The sequence below is a fragment of the Uloborus diversus genome, chromosome 3 (assembly GCF_026930045.1).
Source record: "Uloborus diversus isolate 005 chromosome 3, Udiv.v.3.1, whole genome shotgun sequence".
Classification (NCBI taxonomy): domain Eukaryota; kingdom Metazoa; phylum Arthropoda; class Arachnida; order Araneae; family Uloboridae; genus Uloborus; species Uloborus diversus.
In genome coordinates this window covers 214,974,072-214,997,712 of record NC_072733.1, presented here as the reverse complement: position 1 = coordinate 214,997,712, position 23,641 = coordinate 214,974,072, and the positions used below count along the sequence as shown (strand labels likewise).

General features: G+C 31.2%; 1 protein-coding gene across 2 annotated transcripts in view; it reads left to right on the top strand.

Moving 5' to 3' along the window:
* The window catches only part of LOC129218585 (proton channel OtopLc-like), a 201,480-nt gene that overhangs the window by 131,793 nt on the left and 46,046 nt on the right, over positions 1–23,641 (top strand). For both annotated transcript variants that reach the window (XM_054852900.1, XM_054852899.1), the window contains exon 2: positions 23,239–23,353. In XM_054852900.1, coding sequence (XP_054708875.1) covers positions 23,239–23,353 — 115 coding nt within the window. The remainder of the gene's footprint in view (positions 1–23,238; positions 23,354–23,641) is intronic.

The window sequence follows — 23,641 nt, the reverse complement described above, 5'->3', positions numbered from 1 at the left end:
ATAATATATGTTTCTAATTTATAACTACAAGTAAACGGGACTCATTTGGAAATTTGCGCGGAGGTACGGCAAAGGGTATAATACTCAATCCATTTTAAGGGTGGAATGTGTACAAAAATGCATAATAACTTTATTTACAAACTCCTATGGGAGGGAGAGTTAAACCTCGTGATCGCCCAAATGACGAGTCTATATGCAAGAAAACTCTCAGTTTACGAAAGAATTTAGTAGAAAATCGTGCATGACACAGAAATTGCTTTTCCGGTAACCCTTTGAATGTTTCTATTTCCTTTTATTAATGCAATAAAATTATTAAAGAAACAGTACTGCATGTGAACCAGCTGAAACCACTTGAATATAATTCTCGTTTATAACGAAGTTTTCCAAAATTTTTGCTTTCAAATCATTTGTACACGTAAGAAAACACAATTACAGTTTTGAGCAAATGGCTAGTTATAGGCACCCAACCAGTAATGAGCTGGTTTGTCTTGTATTATGTCAATGTCAAGTTCGTAATCGATCCAGGAACACTATCAGCGGATTCTCATGATTGCAACTTTCAAGAACACACTCCCACCACTTTTTTTCCAAACATAAGTTTCATCTAAAAAATGTTCAAAAGGGGGAAAAAAGGCATTTTTTTTTTTTTTTTGCATTTAAGTTTTTGAAAGGTTTCTTTCTTAAGAACTGACATTGCTGTTTCTTATCTCATCGCAGCTTTATTGGCACCTGCTCATTACTAAGCTTTTTTCCTATCATATAGGTATGTGTTTGCCATTAGCTAAGATGCTTAAAAACCTTTCAAGCTGATATGTCCATGACTGGTCTACGAAAATTAAGTTATGAGCACATAATGACCATAACTGATTTCTTAAACATCTGCACTTAAACTATTATTTAGAATTGATGATAAAACATAAGCTAAATTTGGCAGACGATAGATTAAAAATCCAACAGTGGAATACTCTCGTGGACAGGTAAAGGGCAGTAAGTGCAAATGTTTCTTTCTTTCTTTCTTTCTTTTCCCCCCGCATTTCTGCCATGTACTGCAAGTTAGTTTCATTGTACAAGCTTGCATATTTGGTTTCCGCTGAATAGAAAGTGTGAAAAAAGCGTCTAGTTCCAGCATTTCTCTATTGTTGTATTGAACCCAAAAAGTGGTTTTTCAAATATCTCAGAAACTCATTTCTGAAGATACTGCCGTTTGCATTTCAAACATTGCAAAAGCTATTTTTCAGAGTTCCATTTTTATTCTTTAATGTTGCTAGAATTGGTGACTTTAAATTTGACTATATTGTAAGAAAAATAAGTGGTTTAATGTGGATGAATTTTTGTGGTTATTTACTGAAAATAATTGAATTTAGCTATCATGACACTTACTAGTTTTTAGTTAAGACGTTAACTAAGCGGGTGTGACCATAACTGGTCAAACGAGTGTATTCTAATATATATATATCATAGGTGAAAATTAATGAAACTTTTACGGCTATAAAAGTGCATTTTCTAAGTTTTAAAACCGTGAAAATTAGTTTTTTTTTTCTCACAAACTAGATTTGCAACAGCACAGTTTAGCAACAATCTAAAATTAAAAAAGAAAATCCTTCACCATGCCCACGTAACTAGTCATTTACCCTACGAACTAATTTAGACAACCATCGTTCACAGTAGTACGGAAATTCTTTTCAATTGCAAAACACGTATTATGCATTTCTCGGCTGTAAGGTATTCTTTTAAATGTTCGAATTTCTTAACAATGCATTAAAAATTGTTAAAAATACAGTGTCGTACATTAAAGCACTTCAAACCTTTTGTTTTTAATTTTCATTTAAAATACCCAAGACAGTAATTATTAAAAGAATATTAGAATAGTCAACACACATAAGAAAAAACAGCACTTATGATCTTAAAGAACTTTTGTTGAAGTTTTAATTTCAGTAAGAGATTTTTTAATCTCTCTCTCATTCCAAGCATAAATCCTTCTCATACAGACATAAAAAATCCCTGTCTGATCAAAGTTATGCCTAGCAAATGCTCGCTTACGTAGAATGTAACATTCAATTAAATAAAATTAAACCAATATTCCCTTTAGAGCTATCTTCGACGTCTAATTTTAAAGTTGCTTTTTCTTCACGTTTTCATTCGAGTAAGCATAACTTTGGCTTGAAAATTCTTTATTATTAACTGGTTCACTCATAATAGTGTTATTTAATGCGTACGAAGAAAACAGAGAAAAAATATTCACCTAATGTATAGTTAACCAAAGTTAAGAAATAATAACTGTACAAACCATTTCAACCTGGTTCATAATTATAACTCATTTTAGGCCATGTGAGAAACTGGCTGTCAAATTAAATTGTTTTGATAAAGGTAGTGTCACTTTGAACCATAAATGTAAAATTTCTTAAAACTCCCTATTTTTGAGTTAGCATCAGAAGTTTTCTATATATATATATTTTATATTTCATGAAATATTACTATGCAGAACCACAGATTTCAACAATTTCAAATTGCCATTTACTAGTAGCTTTCAAACAGTAACTTAAGGATATTTGGATTCATCAATTAGCTGTGCAAAGTTGTAAACATATTTTGTAAAATAAAATGTAGAAAGCTGACATTAAAACCTTGCTAACAAAGTGCAAAATTAAACCTTCTACAATTTCTCTTAAAGTCACTAAAAATATTCAACTGTTTAAAGTTAATTCTCTTTGTTCAAATTCAACCTAAATGACTATATTTTATTTCTTTTCTTTTCGTGACTTAATTTTTTCTGAAGTACATCGAGACAGCAAATCTTTTTAAAACTTTAAATGATGCATCAAAGTAGATACAAAATAGTGGAGTTTATACATTATCTTATCCGTACATTATAGCAGCAAGAATAACATTCTGATGGAAATGATTAGTACATTTAAGCATGTATGTATTATCACAGATATATTTATAAACCAAACATATTCAAACAAACTATGCGATTCTTTACTTTCTTACAGTAAGAAAATTAAATTTATTAAAGATTACACATTCCATGTCAGGTAGTCGCTTCTAAAGTTAAATTATTGCAGCTTTGCTTTCATAAATTGTTCATACGAATAATTGAACATTATGGCTAGAAGAAATATGTAATGTTAAAACTACTTTTAGTTTGAATTTATATATTAACATAGAACTCATCTCGTTTTTTCATGAATATTTGTCAGAACAAATAACAAAAGTAAAATGAAACTAAAACAAAATGAATAAGTAAAATGAAAAAGTAAAATGAATAAATAAAATAAAAAGTAAAATAAATAAATTAATTTTATTATTTTTATTAACATTTTAAATGAGTAAAATAAATAAATTCAACTCCGTGTTATGAGGATTCGAATTTCAAACCTAACCGCTTTTTTTTTCTGCTGTAGAAAATTTATAATTAGAGTGAAATTTACTTTCTCTTGGGTCCAAAAAAGGAAAATCAATTTCCGCTATTAATATTTTATCGTTAACATTTTACTCTCAAAAACTAACTTAGGAACCTTGACCATTGAACATAAAATGGTAACTCAGTGACACTAAAAGACATCTGAGCAATAAAAATGAACGGAGAGTTAGTGAAAAACTTTTCGATTTCAGTCATAGATGGCGCAAATCATCAAAATGATATGTCAATATCAACCGTGATTTTCAAAAGTTTGTTGTCGAATAAAAATTACAGTACTTTATGATTTTATAAAGGTGAAAAGTGCTTCATGTTTTAAGGGACAAAAGAAGAAATATTCAAAAACTGTATAAAACGCAACATCACTCGCTTCAACAATTTTAGTAAAAAAAAAAAAAAAGAGTGACATTTTATCTGAAATTTGGAGTCATCCCCCTTCCCCCATCTCAGCCTGCTACTGCGAGTATTACACCCAGCAATATGTATAATAAGCATTGGCTATTGGCAATATAGAGATGACATCCTTTTGACAGAGAAAATTTTAGAAGTAACAAATGGTAAACATTTACAATCAATTTTCATACGTAAGACGGAATAAACATCAATCCTCGTCACCGCTAACACCACTGCATTTCATAAAAAGTTAACAACAAATTTTTTTTGCAATTTGTTTCAGTTTTATCTCAGAAAGATGCGTTTAGGGATAAAATTCAATTGAAAATGGTGTGTTTTCAAACTTAAAAATCATTTAAAAATACTTAATATTATATGCAAAACAAATCTCTTAACAAAATAAGAAAAAAAAGAGAAAGAAGTAATAATGCCTAAGCAATCAAACTAATTCTCTGAATCAGCCAGGCAATATACTACCGTTGAAAGGTAAAGCGGAGTATCTGCAAAATTTTTAACTTTAATTAATTTATTTATTTGAATTTGTGTCATCTAATGTACTTAAGCTTTATTACACAAGCTTGTTTATTTGGTCTCCGCCGAAAATGAAGCACGAAACAAATGTCAAATTCCAATCTTCACTATTGTTAAAGGGCTAAGGTATTCTTCAAATATCTCAAACACTCATTTTTGCAAATGCTGCGCTTCAAGTTTAAATTGCAGTATTGTTCAGTAAATTTACTTGTTAACGGTTTTAATCGAAAAATCCTAAAATCAAATTGTCTTTAAATTCTACTCAAATACATCGGGCTTAATCACTTAGTTAGGTGAAAAAATGTTTTATCTCTCGATGAACGATGCCAAACAAAACAAATCTTATTAGATATTAATTTTACGAAGATGTAACAAATTATGATTTAGGAGGGAAAATGCTTACCATCTCAATAACCATTCGTTTTAAAGTGAATACAAATTTGATATTTATATTCTAATTTTTTGTTAAAGGAAAACATTTTGTTTTTATGGACTGATAAATTTCTTTTTTATTAACATTTTAAATGCTAATTGAGACCTTCAAATATTTGTGCATTATTTTTTATTTATTTAATTTTAAGCTTTTTTTAATGTTAAATGTTTTATACACTTAGCCAAGTGCATGCGCGGCAAAAAAGATAACGACGAAGTGAAATAGTTCATTTCGTTTCCTTACTCAATCAATTTTAAACTTACTTATGCAGTTTTTTTTCTTAATTAATTATCTTATTTCAATTAATAATTTTCTTAGTTATTCATTCAGTCACTTGTTGCATTTATTTCTTCTCATATATCAATAAATATATTCGTTGATTGTTGAATTTAATTTATTTATTCATTATTTTATTTACTCATTCATTCGATCAAATACATTTTTAATAAACGAAAAGAAAGTACTTCATTAGATAAAGATTTTAATTTTCACTTTGTGCCACGGGGGAAAAGGGGGGGGGGCTTTTTTGTTTGAAGGTACAAGTTTACTGTCAAAAATAAAAATATAAAGTAATATTTCAATGCAAGTTTTATTATGAAATAAGTTGCTCTTTCTTTATGTAGTGTGATTTTCAAAAATACATTATAATTTGTTTATTTTGAAAATGGTAAGTTGTCTTAACTAATTTACTTTGCTTCATATTCCCCTACAAGTGGTTACATCTCAATAATTATTTTTATAAAATTAAAATGCAAATGTTTGTATCCTAGTAATCGTTTGTATACAGGTATAATACGATATTTGCATTTGAATAACCATTTTTAAGGCACTTACTGAATCAAAAGAATTCAATCTATGAATATTTTCTATTGGGAAGCTTTTCCTTATTCATAGTCATAATGTAAGAGTTCTTTTGTCTTTAAAGTGCAACATTAATGATGATAAAAGACTTTTCTTGAGCTGCTTGAGTCAAAGCAAATCAAGATCGTCAAAAATTTGGACCGCTGTAGCTAGAATAAAACGGACCGATCAGATCGCACTCTAGTTTGTTATCAATAGTAAAATCATTTCCCGTTGCTTTAAATTCACTAAACTTTGATTCAATCATTCAGTCTCTTAATAATCGATAATGTTATATCTGTAGAGAAGTTTTTTTTTTTCATAAATAGCTTTCTCATTTATTTTTTGGATGAACAATATATATATATATATATATATATATATATATATATATATATATATATATATATATATATATATATATATATATATATATATATATATATATATAATCTTTTTTTTTTCTTGATTTTTCCATGCTGAAAAATGCTTGATATTGCTTTTTTTTTAAAGACGAAAAGGTTTGTATTTCTTTCATAGCACGAATTTTTCATTGTTTTGAATTGTTCAAACATGGCCATGTTTGAACAATAGACCACTCGATTCCACCATGGCTTAAAACGTTCTTAACGTTCACACGTAAAAACTTGCCCTTTACATATTCAATAAATCGTCAAAAGCTCTTTTCAATAAAGGTTCTTCAAAAAAAAAAAAAAAAAATCACTGTGAAATTCAGGATTGGGGTTTGCTTTAAATTTCTCCAACATTCCTCTTGGCATTGCAAAATTGATCAAAAAAGTTATTCAAAGGAAAATATTAAGCAAAGGAATGAGGTGGCCGAGATCTTTTGAACAAATATGAATTGTTCGGATAGAACTATTACCTTAAAAGCTATCAGGGAGGGCAACAAACCGGGTTAGAAACGTATTTCTTCCATTTCATAACCTTACTTGAAAATGTGAATGAAAACATTTAACTCGTGTACTCATCAGCAGTGAAACTAAATTAATGATTTTGAATGGAAGGTTTTATGAACAGATGGTGATTCAGTTTTGATTAAATCAAAGTATTTGACTCTAAACTATTTAGCGCCACCGTTTAGTATTTAATCTTATAAATATTTAGTAGCAATTACGAATATCCAAGTTTTGGTTGTTCAAAGGAATCCTAAAACAACGATGAGAATTAGACAAATTGCATTTCAGACCATTCCTTCGCAAATATTAGAAATATGTATTATGCTAATTATTTGACGTTTGTGTACATTTTTGTGTCATGTCACCATTTGCTGTTTGTGATACATGTTGCTAAGTTATATTATTACTCTGACGTTTAGTTTTTCTGTTAATATACAAAACGAATCCATCATTTATTGTTAACATATTTTATTTCTGCAAATTAGCTCTGTTTCAGTAATTTCATATCGATACGTTCTTGTCACTTACAAGGAACACTACCCAATTGTGAATCACCGATCGGAATGAAACTTTGCACATCGATAGAACACTTTAAAATATTGAACCTTTTTCTGAAAATACTGTTAATAGGGGTAAACTGTCCTTCGCAATATTACTCCTTCATGTGGAGTGACCCTGAAACTTAAATCTATCGCAAAAAAGTCATGTTATTTATTTAATAAAAAGCTCTATTTTTTTAAATTTACAATATTTTTTAATTTTTATTCTGCTATAATTAAGAGAGACGTTACAGTCAATTGTAAGAACACACTTTTTCTTTTTTTTTGGCCACTTTGAGTTTTTTTACTATATTTCGATCAGTTTTCAAAATAGAATCTGAAAATTGCCAGGATTACTTATTTTGTCATGTGTCCATGTCAAATTTTATTGAAATCGGAAATGGTGAGGTAAAGAAGGTGATCTATCTGACATGGATCATGAGCAACTAGCCTCGCGACGGGGTAAAACTGTCCACTGTGGTTTACCCCTATAAATAGTATTTTCAGAAACACGTCAACTTTAGTTTGTTTAGTGTTTTTTTAATTTTAAATCATTATTTTAATTGTTATTACTATTTAAAATAAAACATTGTATTTTTAAATCTAATATCCCATTCTCCATTATTTAGGGGTGCATTTCATCCCGGTAAAAGTGACTGTAGTCGATAAAAAAAAAACACAGGTTCAATGTTTTTAAGTGTTTCATTGTTGTGCAAAGTTTTTTTCCGATCGGTGATTCACATTTTGGTAGGGTTACTCGTTAGTGTAATTCATATTACATAGTTATGCGTTAAAAATGAAAACGTGCGCACTGAAATTTCTGAACAAAGTTGCGTAACATTCAATGCAGCATTTTACTTCGTCTTTTGCTTACCCATTCCACCCACAGTTCCATTGTCAGAAGGGCTCAAATTTTTTTTTTTCGTCCGCACTCAAGGTAATCTCGATCATTTGGGCATAATCTCGTGTCTACTGAACTTGAAGCTTTTCTCTGTTAAGTCTTTATCATTTACTCCAGAAAATAAATATCATCCAAGACTTTATTGAGAAAAAAGCTCTTAAATGGAAAAAAAAAGTTAATTTAAAATCAATTTTTACTTGCATGCAAATTAAATGAAACTATTCACGCCTTAAAACAATTTGCAAAGCGGAAAACTTCATAAAAGTATTAATGAATTCTCACGTAAATTACTATATTGTTAAATGTTTACGTTTTCTAAATCTCAGTAGCCATTTTGTATTTGTTTATACTTATTTTGACATTTTAAAGTATTTCTTAAGTTTTTGCTTTATATTTTTTGTATTAAAATATTTTTAAAGAAATGTAAACCAATTTCTGTTTTAAATTTTTCTTGGGTTTTCTGCTATTTTTTTAAAAAGATTGAAAATAAAAGAAACGAGATTTAAATAGTTCATAACGGAAGTAGTGAACGGAAGTAACGGAATAGTTGTAACGCAATCAAAGTTAAATACTTTACAACGGTCAATTTAAAAACCAAAGAAAAAGAAGTTTTCAATTTCAAGAGTATATTATTCTGCAAATAATTTTTGTATGAAATACATTTTGCTTTAACGTAAAAAATCAATAATTACGTAAAAATCAAAAGTTTTCAAACTCATTATTTTCTAGTTTTCCTGTTCAACATCTGAGGAAAATGACCCAGAGAAAGTTGGAAATGAGGGCTTTTTGAAGCTGTTTCGTTACCCGCTTCAATTTAAATGTCTTCTGGTATATTGACATTTTGTTACTAATAAATCTTAAGTTGATGGCTATTTTAATAATGACCCTTTGAACGCCTTGTTTTAACAGAAGAACTATTTGACACTGTCCTTGAGACAAATTAAGTTCATTCTTTAAAGAAGACCGAGGGAAAGTATTGAATACTTTTATCGAAACACAAAATTGACACGCTGGATTTCATACCCTTACTTACGACAAGATATGACATTCAAAGGTATTTACTTTTCCTTATAACATATTTTTTTCCACACTTGCATTTGTCAATTTTTTTTGAGAATTACAAGATCACTCGAGTAATCCAAACATAATAAAATAATTTATCTATAAAATAAATAATCATATTTCATTTTGATATTTCACCCTTTAGTTGCTTTTTTGTGGCATTGAAATAACCATTGTATTATGTTCCTCGTAATATATATATTTACTGTTTATTAGTATTGGTAAAATTCATATTTAATTGTATTCCAGTGAAGAAATTCTAAGTTTTTTTTTCGAGCAATCACGATTGCTTATTGTTCTCACTTGACTGTTTTGACATCTTTTGATTTTACTCCCGCCTCCCTCTGCAGCACCCATTTTTTTTTCGTCGGCCGGCTATTCCCGATGCGTCTCCTCTAGCAAAAACCGTCTCCAGGTTGCGTCAATATCCTACATTTACACGCATACATACACGCACACAAACACACACCTAAACATACACACACACAGACACACGCCCCCCCACACACACGAGCATACATATCTACATCTACACATACACACACAAACACACATGCCAACACACATACACACACCTTCCCCTCACACACACACATATACCCAACTACCCACACTCATGCCTGCACATGCACACTCGTGATTGCGAAAAACATAATTTGAATTCAAGATGTCAAAATTCAAATTAATTAATTTTACTTTTCAGTTCAATATAAACATGGTGCATTAAAACTTTATAGAAGAGAAAAAACTCAATTTAAAATCTCTCTTTTTCTTTTTTTTTTTACCCAAAATATTTTAGCGCTTAAGAAAATTGTGAAACGTGTTTCGCAACTTATCCGTGTAATAATGTTGAGCTGTCGAGCACGTTTATTTATTCACTCCGTTTACTGCACGCTATGAAAAAGGCTCTCCGAAATAAAAAGTCGTAAACTGCATTTATTGCTTACCAAAATTTCATGTAAAAGTACCCAAGCGCCTCGAGCTCTAAAACTATTCGTCCTTGTGGAGCATACTGGGTAAAGGGTCAGGCACTTTCGCTCGTCTTCGCTGCACACTAAACCGCTCTTTTGCAGAGAATTAAGCTTATACCAAACTCGAGATTTATCGCACTGAATAAACTTTTCCGTCTCTTTGAATTGATCGCATAAAACTCTTTAGAGGAAGTACAGTAAAACCTCGATTGTCTAAAATTCTTTTAACCGGAACTCTATTTAACCGACGTCGGTTTTACCGAAATCCCTTAATAGCTTATTGATTTTAGTAAATAAAAGATATCACTTCAAGGTTATAGTGAGGTTTTAATGAGTACATCTTTGACCTTGAGTTTTGGCGTATTGAATAAATGTTTCCTTCTCTTTGGTTTGATCACATAAAACTCGTTTTAGGAAGTAGTAGTGAGAAAGTAGAGAAATGACAGCAGAACCTCGATTATCGAAAACGCGTTTAACCGGAACATCGTTTAATCGACGTCGGTTTCTTCTAAATTTAAGTTTTTTTTGTTTAAATTATATTTTGGTAAATTACCTATATCACTTTGGCTGTGACAAGTTGAGCTATGAGCTTGAAAATGTTTACCTTTTTTGGAGGGAGTTCGGTAAAAAAAGGGAAGTGTCATTGGAGAAGATTTGAGTTGGAATAATTTGGCTAAACTACAACAAAAGTAACGCAACTTCACTCAGCAACAGTTACCCTTCCCAACTACCCGAAACATTGCCAAGGTCATAGATCTTCTTATCGGAGGTAAAATTTCCTAAGTTAAAACATAAAATTTAGAAAATTCATTGAAAAAAAATCCTCGTATACGTTCCCCGGTCCACCCTACAGCTTCTTTAATGCTCATAATTTTGCACGTCACAATCCGATTCTCAAATCTTGTGTCTCATGCATCCTTTCCTTATTCACAAGGCTATTTATGGCACACATTTATATTCTGCCAATTATTTCGAAATTCTCATGCAGTATCGAAGTTCCACAAGTAGAAAGAGCAATTATTTCGAAATTCTCATGCAGTATCGAAGTTCCACAAGTAGAAAGAGCAATTATTTCGAAATTCACATGAAGTATCGAAGTTCCACAAGTAGAAAGAGCAATTATTTCGAAATTCTCATGCAGTATCGAAGTTCCACAAGTAGAAAGAGCAATTATTTCGAAATTCTCATGCAGTATCGAAGTTCCACAAGTAGAAAGAGCTAATAGTATGGTCATTGATTAGATATCTGCCAATTTTCTTGCATTGATTTTCTTGAAAGTATAAAACAGGGCCATTCCACCGTTACGTGCGGGACAAAAATAAGCTTAAATTTCATTAACATTTCGTCATATCTCTTAATATTTTAATTAAACAGGGGTAAGCATTTTTTTTTAATCTTTACATTTGATACAAAGATACTCCTGACACAATTATATTTTTATTAAACAATTTTGTTATTTAAAATAAAATTTATTTACATACATCACGTGCGGGGCATCCAAAGTCAACCTCTGGTAACTTGCTTTTGAATAAGCTCATATTTTTGCTCTATTAATACAGCAATGACGAACCAACTGTAGATTTTGAAAACTATGCTTCCAACGTAAAGGAAACATATCTCATTAGTTTAGAAATAATTATTTGAACCATTGAAAAAAATATGTATATGTCCATTCCATTGAAAATGGTCATTTTGTCCCGCACGTGACGGTTCCTATGTTTCACAAAAAAGAAATAATATTTGTAGAAAGTTTTTGCTTAAGAAGTCACGCATGCGTTTGTGATTTCTTAAGCAACAAAATTTTGTTCACCATCGTTTTAAATTATTATTTTTATAAAATGTATGGAGCGTCACGTGCGGGACAAAATTACCGTTTTTCGTGGAATGGCCCAAAACGGTTGAATGTTGTTACTGATAACTGATGCAAAAAGATTGATATCGAGGGTTTTCAAAGTGGTTTTCTGTGCATGCTTTCGATTAACGTACATAACTCAATCTTGACAGACATGCAGGATGTTTCATTTGAAAACTCAAATTTTCTTACATATTGGGAGTCTTTGCATTCTGCACTTGATTATCCTATGCCTGAAATCGTTGATTACGTCCTCAGCAGTTTTTCGCATCGTAGTGGCATGGTTATAAAATATATTTATTATCCTTTTAAAAGTTCTAAATTCCAATGCGATTTTAATAACTTTAACGCAGTATCAATAGCATTCCATGAGAGTGGATAAGAAAAAAAACACCACGTGTTAGAAGCTCCCAAATTTAAAGTTTTTATAACCAACAAATCTTTATTCCTGGTGGAGTTGCGAGTTTGTAAGTTTTAAAGGAATGAAAAAGTTTCCACAGCAAATGAAAATTTGAGAGATTGCAAAAGTTTATGCTGGTGGATTTACCGCTCAAGTTTCACGGTTCTCCACCTGTGATCAGCTGTTTCAGATATGCCTCTATTACATCAGTTTAGCTTTGAAAAGGATTTCTCTCCATATAAATATAATTTATCTCAAAGGATCATTGTGCTTCGTTTGAGTTTTAACGGATAATTAACAGAAATGTTCGACAGGAACATTTTGTGCATTAAATCTTTATTTTGCGCGGCATAGTGCGAATTATTATGAATAGCAGTCAGCCTCCATTTGTGTAAGTACTGTGTTATTATACAGATTATTTAATTTTTTTTTTGTTTCTATTTTAAATGATATTATAAATTCACTCATATTAATATCTAGAGGTTTAGGTTTATGAGTTTATTTATGTTACCTTTTTTTTCGAGTTTATTTCAACCAATCTCGATAATTTCTTTTTATTTACGCTAATTCTTAATGCCTGAACACGTGTCTACATCAATAAGTAAATTTTATTTCATATGACTTCTGTTATTAAATGAACTGCGTAAGTTTCATAACAATAATCCTCTAAATTGGCATTTATACAAAAAAAGGACCCAACAACAGCTATATTTCGAAAATATTTGCATAATCCTAAGGATTAATGCATATAATTTTCATTATGTATACATTTGCAAACAAGCAATAGTAAGTTTTTAAATATAGAAAATGGCCAAGGCAAAATAACGTAGCAATAGCAGGAAAACTCTTAATAAAATGAATTGAATCAAAGATATTTTAATTGTTATTTTCCCAATATTTATATTTACGAAATAAGAAAGTAAGCGAGGTGCTTATTGATTATTTATTTATTCATTTATTGAGTCTTTGTTTCCTTAAGTGTTCCGAAGTACGATACTTAGTAACATGGTTTAAGAAAAACTGCGAGTATATTTTTTCGCTGATACTGAAGATTCAGTCTTTCTCAAATTAAAATGGTGACGGAAAAACGTCATTTTGGCCATTAGGAACTAATCACCTGGTTTATTTATTAGATTGAAGCTCAAACTTTATGTTTCTATAGTGCAATGTGCAAGTTTTCCAGAAATCAGGAATAACAGTTGCTTAAGATGTTCTTTAGGTTCTCTCTTTCACTAATAAAATCCTGTGTTTTGTAGAGATCTTATCTTTTTTTTTGTTCCTTTCAACGTATGAGAATAAACGTAAAATGCACTTTGATATAGAAAAAAAAATTTACTTGCAATATAAGTATCAGAAACCTTGAAATTTGTTTTTTAAATTTCAAACTGTCTTAGCTGCAACATTTAAAAATATTTTTATTTTATAGATTTAAAAAAAAAAGAAAAATGAAAGCATGCTTTTTTAAAGTTAACGAGTGCTGTGTATTTTACTTTAAAAAAATCTGTTATGTGAGGAAGAAAAGCAAATAATCACGTTTTCGGTTGCGTGTATGTAAATTTAGAGAATCATTTGTTTAGAAGAGCATCATATACAACGAATATGACTGAAAATCTAATGTGGAGAATGAGAAGGCTTAGCCAGTGAATTTTCAAGTAGGAAATAAAAGTTCTTTTGCGTTGCTTTTTTTTTTTTTTTTTTTTTTTGAAAAATATGTTTTTTGTGAAAGTTATGTGGAACACATTTACCAATTTCATTGGCTTTCAACTGACACCAAAAACTATTTAAAAAATTCATCTTAACTTGTTCAAGGCATTCTCGTTGGACATGAAATTTCATTCCTATACACATCACCTCAGGAAGTCGAATTTTGCAACATTTAGTCCAAGCGCATGCTTTGAATTGCAAAAGTGGTCAACATAAGATGCATCTTTAAGACATCAAAGTTCTCAGGAAAAAAAATTGAAAAAGTGCGAAATCTGACTTTTTATATGGTTCCTAAATAGATTACATTACATTTATGAAAATCGACATTATATATTTAAAAAAAATTCAAACACAAAAAGTCTATATTAGTACGACCAATTTTCATTGAAATATGAAACGCAACGTTTTGTCACTTCTCTACGCTTGCAGTTAATTCACCTTTTAGGGGAAATGTAGCTGCTAACAAGGATTTAAAATAATATGTGTGCATAGAATGTGTTTTTTCGAGCTGAACGAGCCTTTGTAGTGTGCTTTTACGTATCATAGCGTAACATTTACTTTTAGTTTTCAATAACAATGAAATATATAAGCATTTTTTTTTTTTTACTTCGGCAACTCGTCGTTCTTCTGAATGGGTCATAAATTCCAATCTCATACTCTACCCCGGCCCCTTAAAATTTTCAACTAGAATATAACTAGTTATTTCATAGAACAACGATCTACAACCCGTTAAAGTGTAAAATAATCTATATCATATATCTTGCACGACAAATACACTTACCTTCTACCCCTACTGCATTTATGAACTATTCCAGGCCATAGGAAGAGAACTTGTTTAGCGTGTTGGCGCCAGTTTTTGTTTAGAAATAATGTTCTTTGTCATTCTAAGTGTCATTTTAGTAATCCTTGTTGTAACAAATGATTTTATGGCACGTTTCCATAAATAGCATTTATACGCTGCACAAATTAGATAAATTGCTTCTTTTTCATTTTAGTTGTCTATCATTAGTTTATTTATAGAATACCTAGTTATTTCATTTTAGATAAATTGTTTATTTTACACTTTAACTGTCTCTCATTAGTCAATTTATAGAACACCTAGTTATTTCATAGAATAACTAGTTAAAGTGTCAAATTAATAACATACGAGGCATGTTTTTAAAGTAAGTACCGTTTTGATATAAAAAAAGAACGAGTACAGATAGAGCAAAGAAATTTATTGCACAAAAATCTACCACCCTTACGCTATTTTTCGACATTGCTCCCGTGATTTTCCAAGCATTTGTCATAGCGTGGTGCAGGTTTTTGTATACCTATTCGTAAAAAGTTACCGCCCGTTTAGTCAACCATGAGGACTCTTACAGGGCTTTGACTGGGGCGTTTTTGAACATCCTCTGGTCTGCCCTCACCTCGCTCGCAGCATCTTTCATTTGTTTCGGCATCTAAAGTCTTTCCTAGGTGGTCTGTGGCACAACAGCAATAATGAGCTCAGAGAACATGTTATCCCATGGCTGACTACACAGGCGGCAATTTTCTATGAATAGGTATACAAAAACCTGTACCACGCTATGACAAATGCTTGGAAAATCACGGGAGCAATGTCAAAAAATAGCGTAAGGATGGTAGATTTTTGTGCAATAAATTTCTTTGCTCTATCTGTACTCGTTCTTTTTTTATATCAAAACGGTACTTACTTTAAAAACATGCCTCGTATTACACACTTTTACGCGGACACGATCAGTTATTTCATGGAATAACTAGGTATTCTATAAAATAACTGCATTATATACTTTAACGGTAATATATCTATAAGCTTAAATTTTCAACATCAAAAACGTTGTTCCATGTGAACCCCAAAACACGTGTATTCAATTTCTGTGCCTCCGAAACGTTGGGTTTGATTAATTCACACATCCTTTTAAACACGGGAATATGTTTGCTACTGGCAGTAAAACAATACGCGATTGGGTAACTTAAAACTCGGGTGCTCCTCTTTTACGATATAGTTAGCGTTTACTGCTCCGATAAGAGAAGTTTCGAATAAATTAACTTTGTAGTTATGTGAAATGTGATGTGAAACGTGTTACAAATATTTTGTGCAAACACACGGTAGTTATGATCTCATAAAAGTGGTAGAATACATGAAATAACTCTCGGTAACTACGTATTTATTTACCCTACTTTCAGCAGCATTGTTCATGTTATGAAACCGTATCGTGTATCACTATCACGATCGAAACTATGATGTTAGGATAGTAACTTTCTAAAAAAAGGAAGTTTGAAATAGTTAATGCAATTCAGCTTACTTTAAGTTTGTATTACAGTGATTTTTCATTGATTTAGTTATTTATTTCTATTGTCATTCTTATTATTACTATTATTAGTATTAGGACAATTTATGTTATCGATTTTATTTTATTATTTTAGATTATTTGATGCATTGAGGTTTGCGATAAGAGACATAGCTTTCTTTGTCTGTCAGTGAAATATGACACTGTAAAATTAAGTACACCGCAGCTTTTATAATATAATATATAAATGGCTGTGTTCGCGTTTACGTGTACATTAGTCCTAATACAAATCCACAGCTTGCGTCGGATATTTTGCCAAATTTTTGCAAAAAGAAATTTTGATAATCAAAATTTCACTTGGGGAGGGAAGGGCTCTTTATGAGGGGGGGGGGGGCATAAACCCATCGTAAGTTATCGAATCCCTATGGAGAGCAAAAATCCTCCGTGGGGAGGGGGGTGGTTCCTAATACAAATGCTCAGTTTATGTCGGATCTTTGCCAAAATTTGGCACAGAGCTTCAGTCAAAAATACGGTGAGGCAAATACTTTCTAGTATTGTAATACGCTTCATAAAAAAGTTTGCCTGTTTTTTAAAATCATTATTTATTATTACTTAGTCATTCATTTAAAAGTATTCATACCATTAGAAAATAATCAAGGTTTTCTATTAATATGCAGTATAGTAATGCAACTATATTCAACGCCTTATTCATTTCGTTAAATGTGATTCACAGTAAAAAATTGCTTGACATTAGTTTTACCGTAAATAACATTTCCTTTTTGAATATACTAGCTTTGTACAGGACATAGTCAGTAGGAATAATTCGGTGGGAAGAATGGGACAACTGAATTTACTTGCCGAAGTAAAGTGTAAAATTATTTCTAGCTAGCCTCCTATAGTCATTGTTTTAAAAATGATTATATTTTTAATATTATGCTGCTAATATGCAATGTACATATGATGGGAAGACGAGGGGGATTTTCAGCGCAGCCTGTGACATTGACATTTTTAGAGGTTTGCTTTTTTTTGGGGGGGGGGGGCGATGCTTCATAGCATTTTATGGGTGCGATATGGCCTTTGGGGGGGGGGGGGTCATCTGTGTACTTTTTATACATTTTGAGAGATACTTAATTTGAACAAACATTCAGACAATTTGTTAATGTTTATAATTGACTAAATGTTATTTTTTGCATATGTCTTGCGTACTAATATTTAGCTAAACGGTCTGAAACCAAATAAATCTTTTAAGGTAGGGTAGACCGAGGAACACGTTTACGCAGTGCCCTGTTTTCAAAACAAATTATAACTGGAGAGTAAGCAGTCATAACAAATTGATGCTGCTCTCTAGCACATATTCTCACAAGATTTTGAGCATCACTCGAGCTTCGGCTTAGCATGCAGAAATAAGAATCTGTTTTCAACCAAGTCGAGTAAATTTTCAGTTGAACGTTTTGAAGCTTATTGTGAATAAATAATACTTAGTTAAGAAAGAACAAATATATAAAAATTAGCAGAATTTTATCCTTTTTTGAGAATGGTACTTATATGACCTGAAATGTTATTAAATTTTTTTGCACGTTACAAATAAATCCAAACTTGGTGATGGGGAAAGTTTACGCGTTGACGTCTGAACGCCTTTACGCTCGTTTTTAATGTGTCTTACTTCTAAACGGGTCCTGATACTTTTTTTGCTCTGAACCGTCTCAAAACCTTTTAGCATTTTCAGGCTATTTAGTTTTAAAAATCACCATTTAATTATACATCATCAAATCAAATGTAGTGGGTATGCTGAGTAATTTTTATAGTAGAAATAATTTTTAATGTTTCTAAATTTCTCATCCAACTTAAAGGTGTGATTTTCCCCTCTTCCCCCACTTTGATAAAAATTGTATATGCGACCTTAAGCAGATTGCAGGTTGTGCTATTCCTCCATAAAGGAAATACCTAATCACCTGTTTCAGCAGCATTCTTGCGCAATTCAAGAAAAATATTGATAATGCTTAACGAAATCAACTTTATATATATCTTGATCAGAACTTATGTGTCTGTTTGAAAAGTGCTGTTCTCATTGATATCGCTTTAAGGGGAGTCAGTACCCTAAATATTTTCAAAAAATTGATTTTTTGATTTTTATATATTTTGAAACTCCATTTCAATGCCTTTTTAATGATACAAATTTCTTGATCGTGCTCATATTAGAAGCAAGTTAAAAAGTGCTTCAAAAAAAAAGGTAAATATATGTTGATAAGGTATGATTTTCCCCTTTAAATTGCAATATCTTGAAATGGTATTTTGGAAACTAAATGTTCCTTTTTCTCAGAAACTAAATTGTGTTAGGCTTTGAAATTTTTATCGCCTATTCCATATATCTAGTTGCATATACTGACGTAAAACTTTTCTCATATTCCAAAAATATTTTTTATAGAGCTAATTTCGTGTTGCAAAATGGCATTCTTGGAAAAAAATACAGTGACTTACGCGTTAGAATTTTTTAAATAAAAACTAAGCTTCCTTTCTGTAAAAATTTTACTTCAGTATAGAGAAAAGAGTCTACTTAAGGTACAGAAAAAATTTCATTATTGTATCTTTAATAGATTTTCAGAAAAAGGTACATGAACCTTTGCAAATTAACATTGATGGTATAGGGGGGGTACTGACTATCCTTAAGCAATACAAAATGCTACTGCTTCCTATATAAGTGAGACAACACCAATACGTCAAAAACGAGCAGTCAGAACACAAACAACACCTACTGGAGTTGATCATTCCTCCAAATCCCAATGGTGAAAAAGAAAATATTTCTCCTTCCTTTACTCGTAGCGTTCGATATCAGTGAAGATAGCAGAAACATATTGTATTGAGGTATACATTCCTCTAATCGATATGAAAGAAGTTAGTATCCTTCCTCTCAGCGTAGCGATGGAATAGATGAAGAATTTTGCTAAAGGGCTAATTAAAGAAGGTTAGTGCGATCCAGCTAGGAGATCAGGGTTGTTATCACCCCCTTAAATCTATCCAGTACTCCCCCTTACATCTATACAGTATAACTTTAAAATTTAATATTCCATTTTTAGGCACAGTAAAACCTGTAAAGTTGACCACCCTTCTAAGTTGACCGCTATTTTCAGTCACAGAATTAGATCTATATCATATAATTCAACCTCTTTAAGTTAACCACCTGTTTAAATTGACCACTAAAGTAGTCAGGGGTGATTGTGTTCCGGTATTTTACGGAATTTCCGGTATTTTCGGACGTATTTCCGGTATTTTTATGTCCGAAAATACCGGAATTATGTTTTTTTTTTGTTATGCTTTTATCTCCCTACCTCCGCATTTTTTTTAAAAATTATATAATACTCATCAAATATACCTGCAAGAGCCTTAAGATGGACACCTTTCCCTTAAGATGGACAAATGTCAAGATAATTTTGTGTAACACCAGCTCAAAAGTAACTTTGTAACCCATTAAAATTTTAATCAAATGTACACATAATATTTTGACTCAGAACTATTTAATACTATGGCAAAGGTGCACTTAATTAATAGGGGCTAAAGATTACCCCCCCCCCCTCGTTCTCGCTTTGAAACTTTCAGGTATTTTTTGATGAACTCACAATCACACCTGAGTAGTGCACCGAAAGTGGTCAACTTACACAGGTTTCACTGCATTCATTAGTGATGATTTATAGGACAAATGACTAGTTACGGGCATGGTTCAGGTTTTCTTTTAAGGATTATTGTTGAACTGCGATGCTGCAGTTTGAGTTCAGAGGGGGAGGGGGGGATCTGAACCCAGTGCTAGAGCTTAAAAAAAAATTTTTATAGTAGTGAAAATTTCATTAATTTTCAACTATGATAAGTATATGTATTGAAATAAATTGAGATACACTGGTTTGACCAGTTATGGTCACACTCGCTTAGTTATAGGCATACTAAAAAATAGCAATGGTCACGCAAACAGAGTTCAATTCAATCGTCAGGAAACACAAAAAGAGTATTTAATATTGTTCAAACATTTGTTTCTCTCACAATATAATTAAAGTCAAGTATTTTGTCTCATCAATTCGAAAAATATTGAAATTAAAATTTAGATAATTGACAGACCGCTTTTGAATGATTCGTCTAATCAATAACAAAAATAAATGAATAAAATTCAGGCGTCTTTCGTATAACATGGTTAATTCTTTCCGTGTAGTATCGAAACCGTGTTATACGAGACTTCTTTAAAAATAACTTATTGACTTATTTTTTTACACTAATTAATCATGTAAATAGTAAAAATCATGTCAATATGTTTCGTGTTATATCGAGACCGTGTTATACGAGACTTTGAAATATTGTAAATCAAGGAATGTGAACCGTTTTACATCGAAACTAAGTTTCATAAAACGAAGTAGAAACTTATTAGAGTTATCAAACATTAACAGAATAACGAATAAATACCTTTGTGCTGAAGATTCAAAAAATCAGTAATCCAACGTCAGAAAGCACAAATATTGCAAAATATTGCAGGACACGTGTTTCGGTGTTACAAGGAACACCTTTTTCAATGCAAAGAAATGTGAGCTTCTTGATTTTTGGGAATCTTTCCACATCCTGAGGAACCGTTCTAATTTAGTTAATGATCTTACTGCAATTCCCTATTTTTCTTCTGTGTGGACTCCTTTGTTAAAATTGGTTTAGTTTTTCTGTTATTTTTATGTAAACGTCGTACATTTCTTACTTTTATTTTTTTCATTTTTTGCTTTCTTATTTCGTTTTGTGATTAACTAATTCCAATATGTTTATCCTTCACTTTGTTCTTAAATGCATTTCTCCATTTGATACATTGCTTTCATACATAGTTTTTCCCGCTGGTAAATTTATTGCTAATTTATTCAGAGTGGTTTCATTTTTGGACTTTTTGCATTGTTTATGGGTTTTCTTGGAAAATTTATTACTTAACGGTTTTTTCCTGATGGAATTATATAATAAATTTTGCCTCCAGGTGTCATTTTATCTTTTTTGTTTTGTTGAATTTCTATTTTTTTGATATTTATACTATCACCTGTTCCACCGTGTTGTTTTTCTCGGATGACTTTTCATCCAGAAGCTCACATTTCTTTGCATTGAAAAAGGTGTTCCTTGTAACACCGAAACACGTGTCTGCAATATTTTGCAATATTTGTGCTTTCTGACGTTGGATTACTGATTTTTTGAATTAACAGAATGTATTAAACAAAAATGAAATTCCATCTTTTCTAAAGATAACATTCATGTTATATCAAGACCATAAAATATTAAATTAAGTTTCATACCGTGTAATATCGAATCCGAGTTATAATGATTGCAAAAATTTGGTACCGTGTAATATCGAAATCGTGTTATACAAGTATCATGTTATACGAGGGACGCCTGTACTTACTTTTCATTGACTAGTTATAAGAGCATTATCTGAAAAAGTTATTGCGTATCTTTTTTAATGGAAAAATAAACCTACATTATAGAAAAAAGGGCAAAGGAATGAGTATGTACCAATAAAACAGCGATTTGATGAAAGAAACCGCAATGACAGGTCCTTTAGAGAGAAACTTACGAAGACTTAAATGCTAAGAAAATTTGCTATTGATAACTTTGAAGCATTGAAATAATAAATCACACTATAGATAAAAACTTACGTTTAGAAAAAGTATGTGGGTGTAAGGGGGGGGGGTCTTGCATGATGCTGTTTTAAGAAACCTTTAATGGTGTTTCAGGAGTATCAATTACAAACTTGATATTGACAAAGGAAGACAAAGCTACCAACAACTGTTTGGGTGCTGGTAATTAGCCATTTACCTTAACGGGTATTGTGATTAATCAAAGGCTGCTTTACCTCAGTAAGTATTTTTAGGTGCGTTTACTCTTTGCCGCAGACTTGAAAATCTTTCTGCTACTGGGGAAAATCAGATTGAAAACGTTATCAAATTCTGTTATCCTTTGCTTAATCTTGCCAATTTACTTTTGTTCAAATTGATATTTGTCATAATAGAGTAAATTTCTGATTATCCGCAGCCTTTCGGCATTTTTTTTTCGGCGATAATTAACTGAAGGTCGATAAATGCACACACTATGGTTTAACAAGTGCAAAATTTATGTTTAAACATTCCTATTTCTTTCTTCTCCCTCCCTTCCAACGATATCTACACTTTCACGCTCATCGAAACCAGATTATTTGAAACTTTAATTTTAAAAACGTTTTAAATCTACACTACATACTGATTTTTATATTTACCCTACTTGCTGATTTAGATCTACCCTACTTCCGTGCGTAAATGTGACCAGACCAGTCTTTAAAAAATCATCTTCCATCTTCTATGCGTTTTTGGTGTAACGTAGTTTGATCTTTTGGAATTACATGTGTGTGTGTAATCTGTCTGGTGTGTGTGTGTAATCGGTTTGCAATAATGAGCGATCTTTTTTCATTTTTACGTGTATTTTTTATATATATACTGTTATCTTTTTAGTTAATGTTTAAATGTATGATCCTTTCAAGCTATTTTCTTTTTACGTAACAATGCAATAGCATCTTTTTTACCTCTTTTGAAGATTTTCGAAAATTTGCTGCTCCGTGGTTACCGTGCTACCCTATTCCGCTGATAATTGGGGGCTTACTTTATATAAAAACGGCAATAAGTATCATGTGGTAATTTTACGACTTCATGCTAAAAGGTAAGGAGTTGTTGGAAAAAAGGAATACAGAGCCCTTGTGAAAACTAACGGGCTTGGAATTCTTTAACTCCAACCTTTCATTTTTCACCTCTATTTTCCAACTCATAAAAAAAAATTCTCTTCAAGACTGCTTGTTTTGCTTGTATATTTTTCGTTCATGGTAATTTTGTTCCTGCAGCTCTTATTCCATTAATCGATCGTTTTCTTGACTGTAAAATAATATGAAACTTTTTGAAATATGACTGTTAAGAGCAATAATGTCATGTTAAAATCTTGTTTTTATTTCTTTTCAGGACGCAGCAGTTCATCATCCTGAGTTCCATGTATGCTCAGCTCGTGGTCGTCATTTGTGTTGCCTTTTTTATATCGGAAATTGTGACTCCTCAAGTCCCACTCCTTTATTTTGAGGTAAACGATTATGCTTTACTACAATTGTTTAAATTTGATGCATCACATTAAATGCTAAGAACTTTACATATGCAACCCTTATCAGTAAACTACTTTCTGATTGTAATTAAGACTGATTGGTTTGTTCGGGAAATGTCCAACCTTAACTCGCAGAAATGAATGTAAAATTCCATAGTTTTTTTTTTTTTTTTACTGGAGTTGATTTTTATTTACAATTCTCTAAAAATACCATACTTGCATAATATTCGTGCATAAAAACCAGAAATGTCATAATGCCTTTCATAGCGT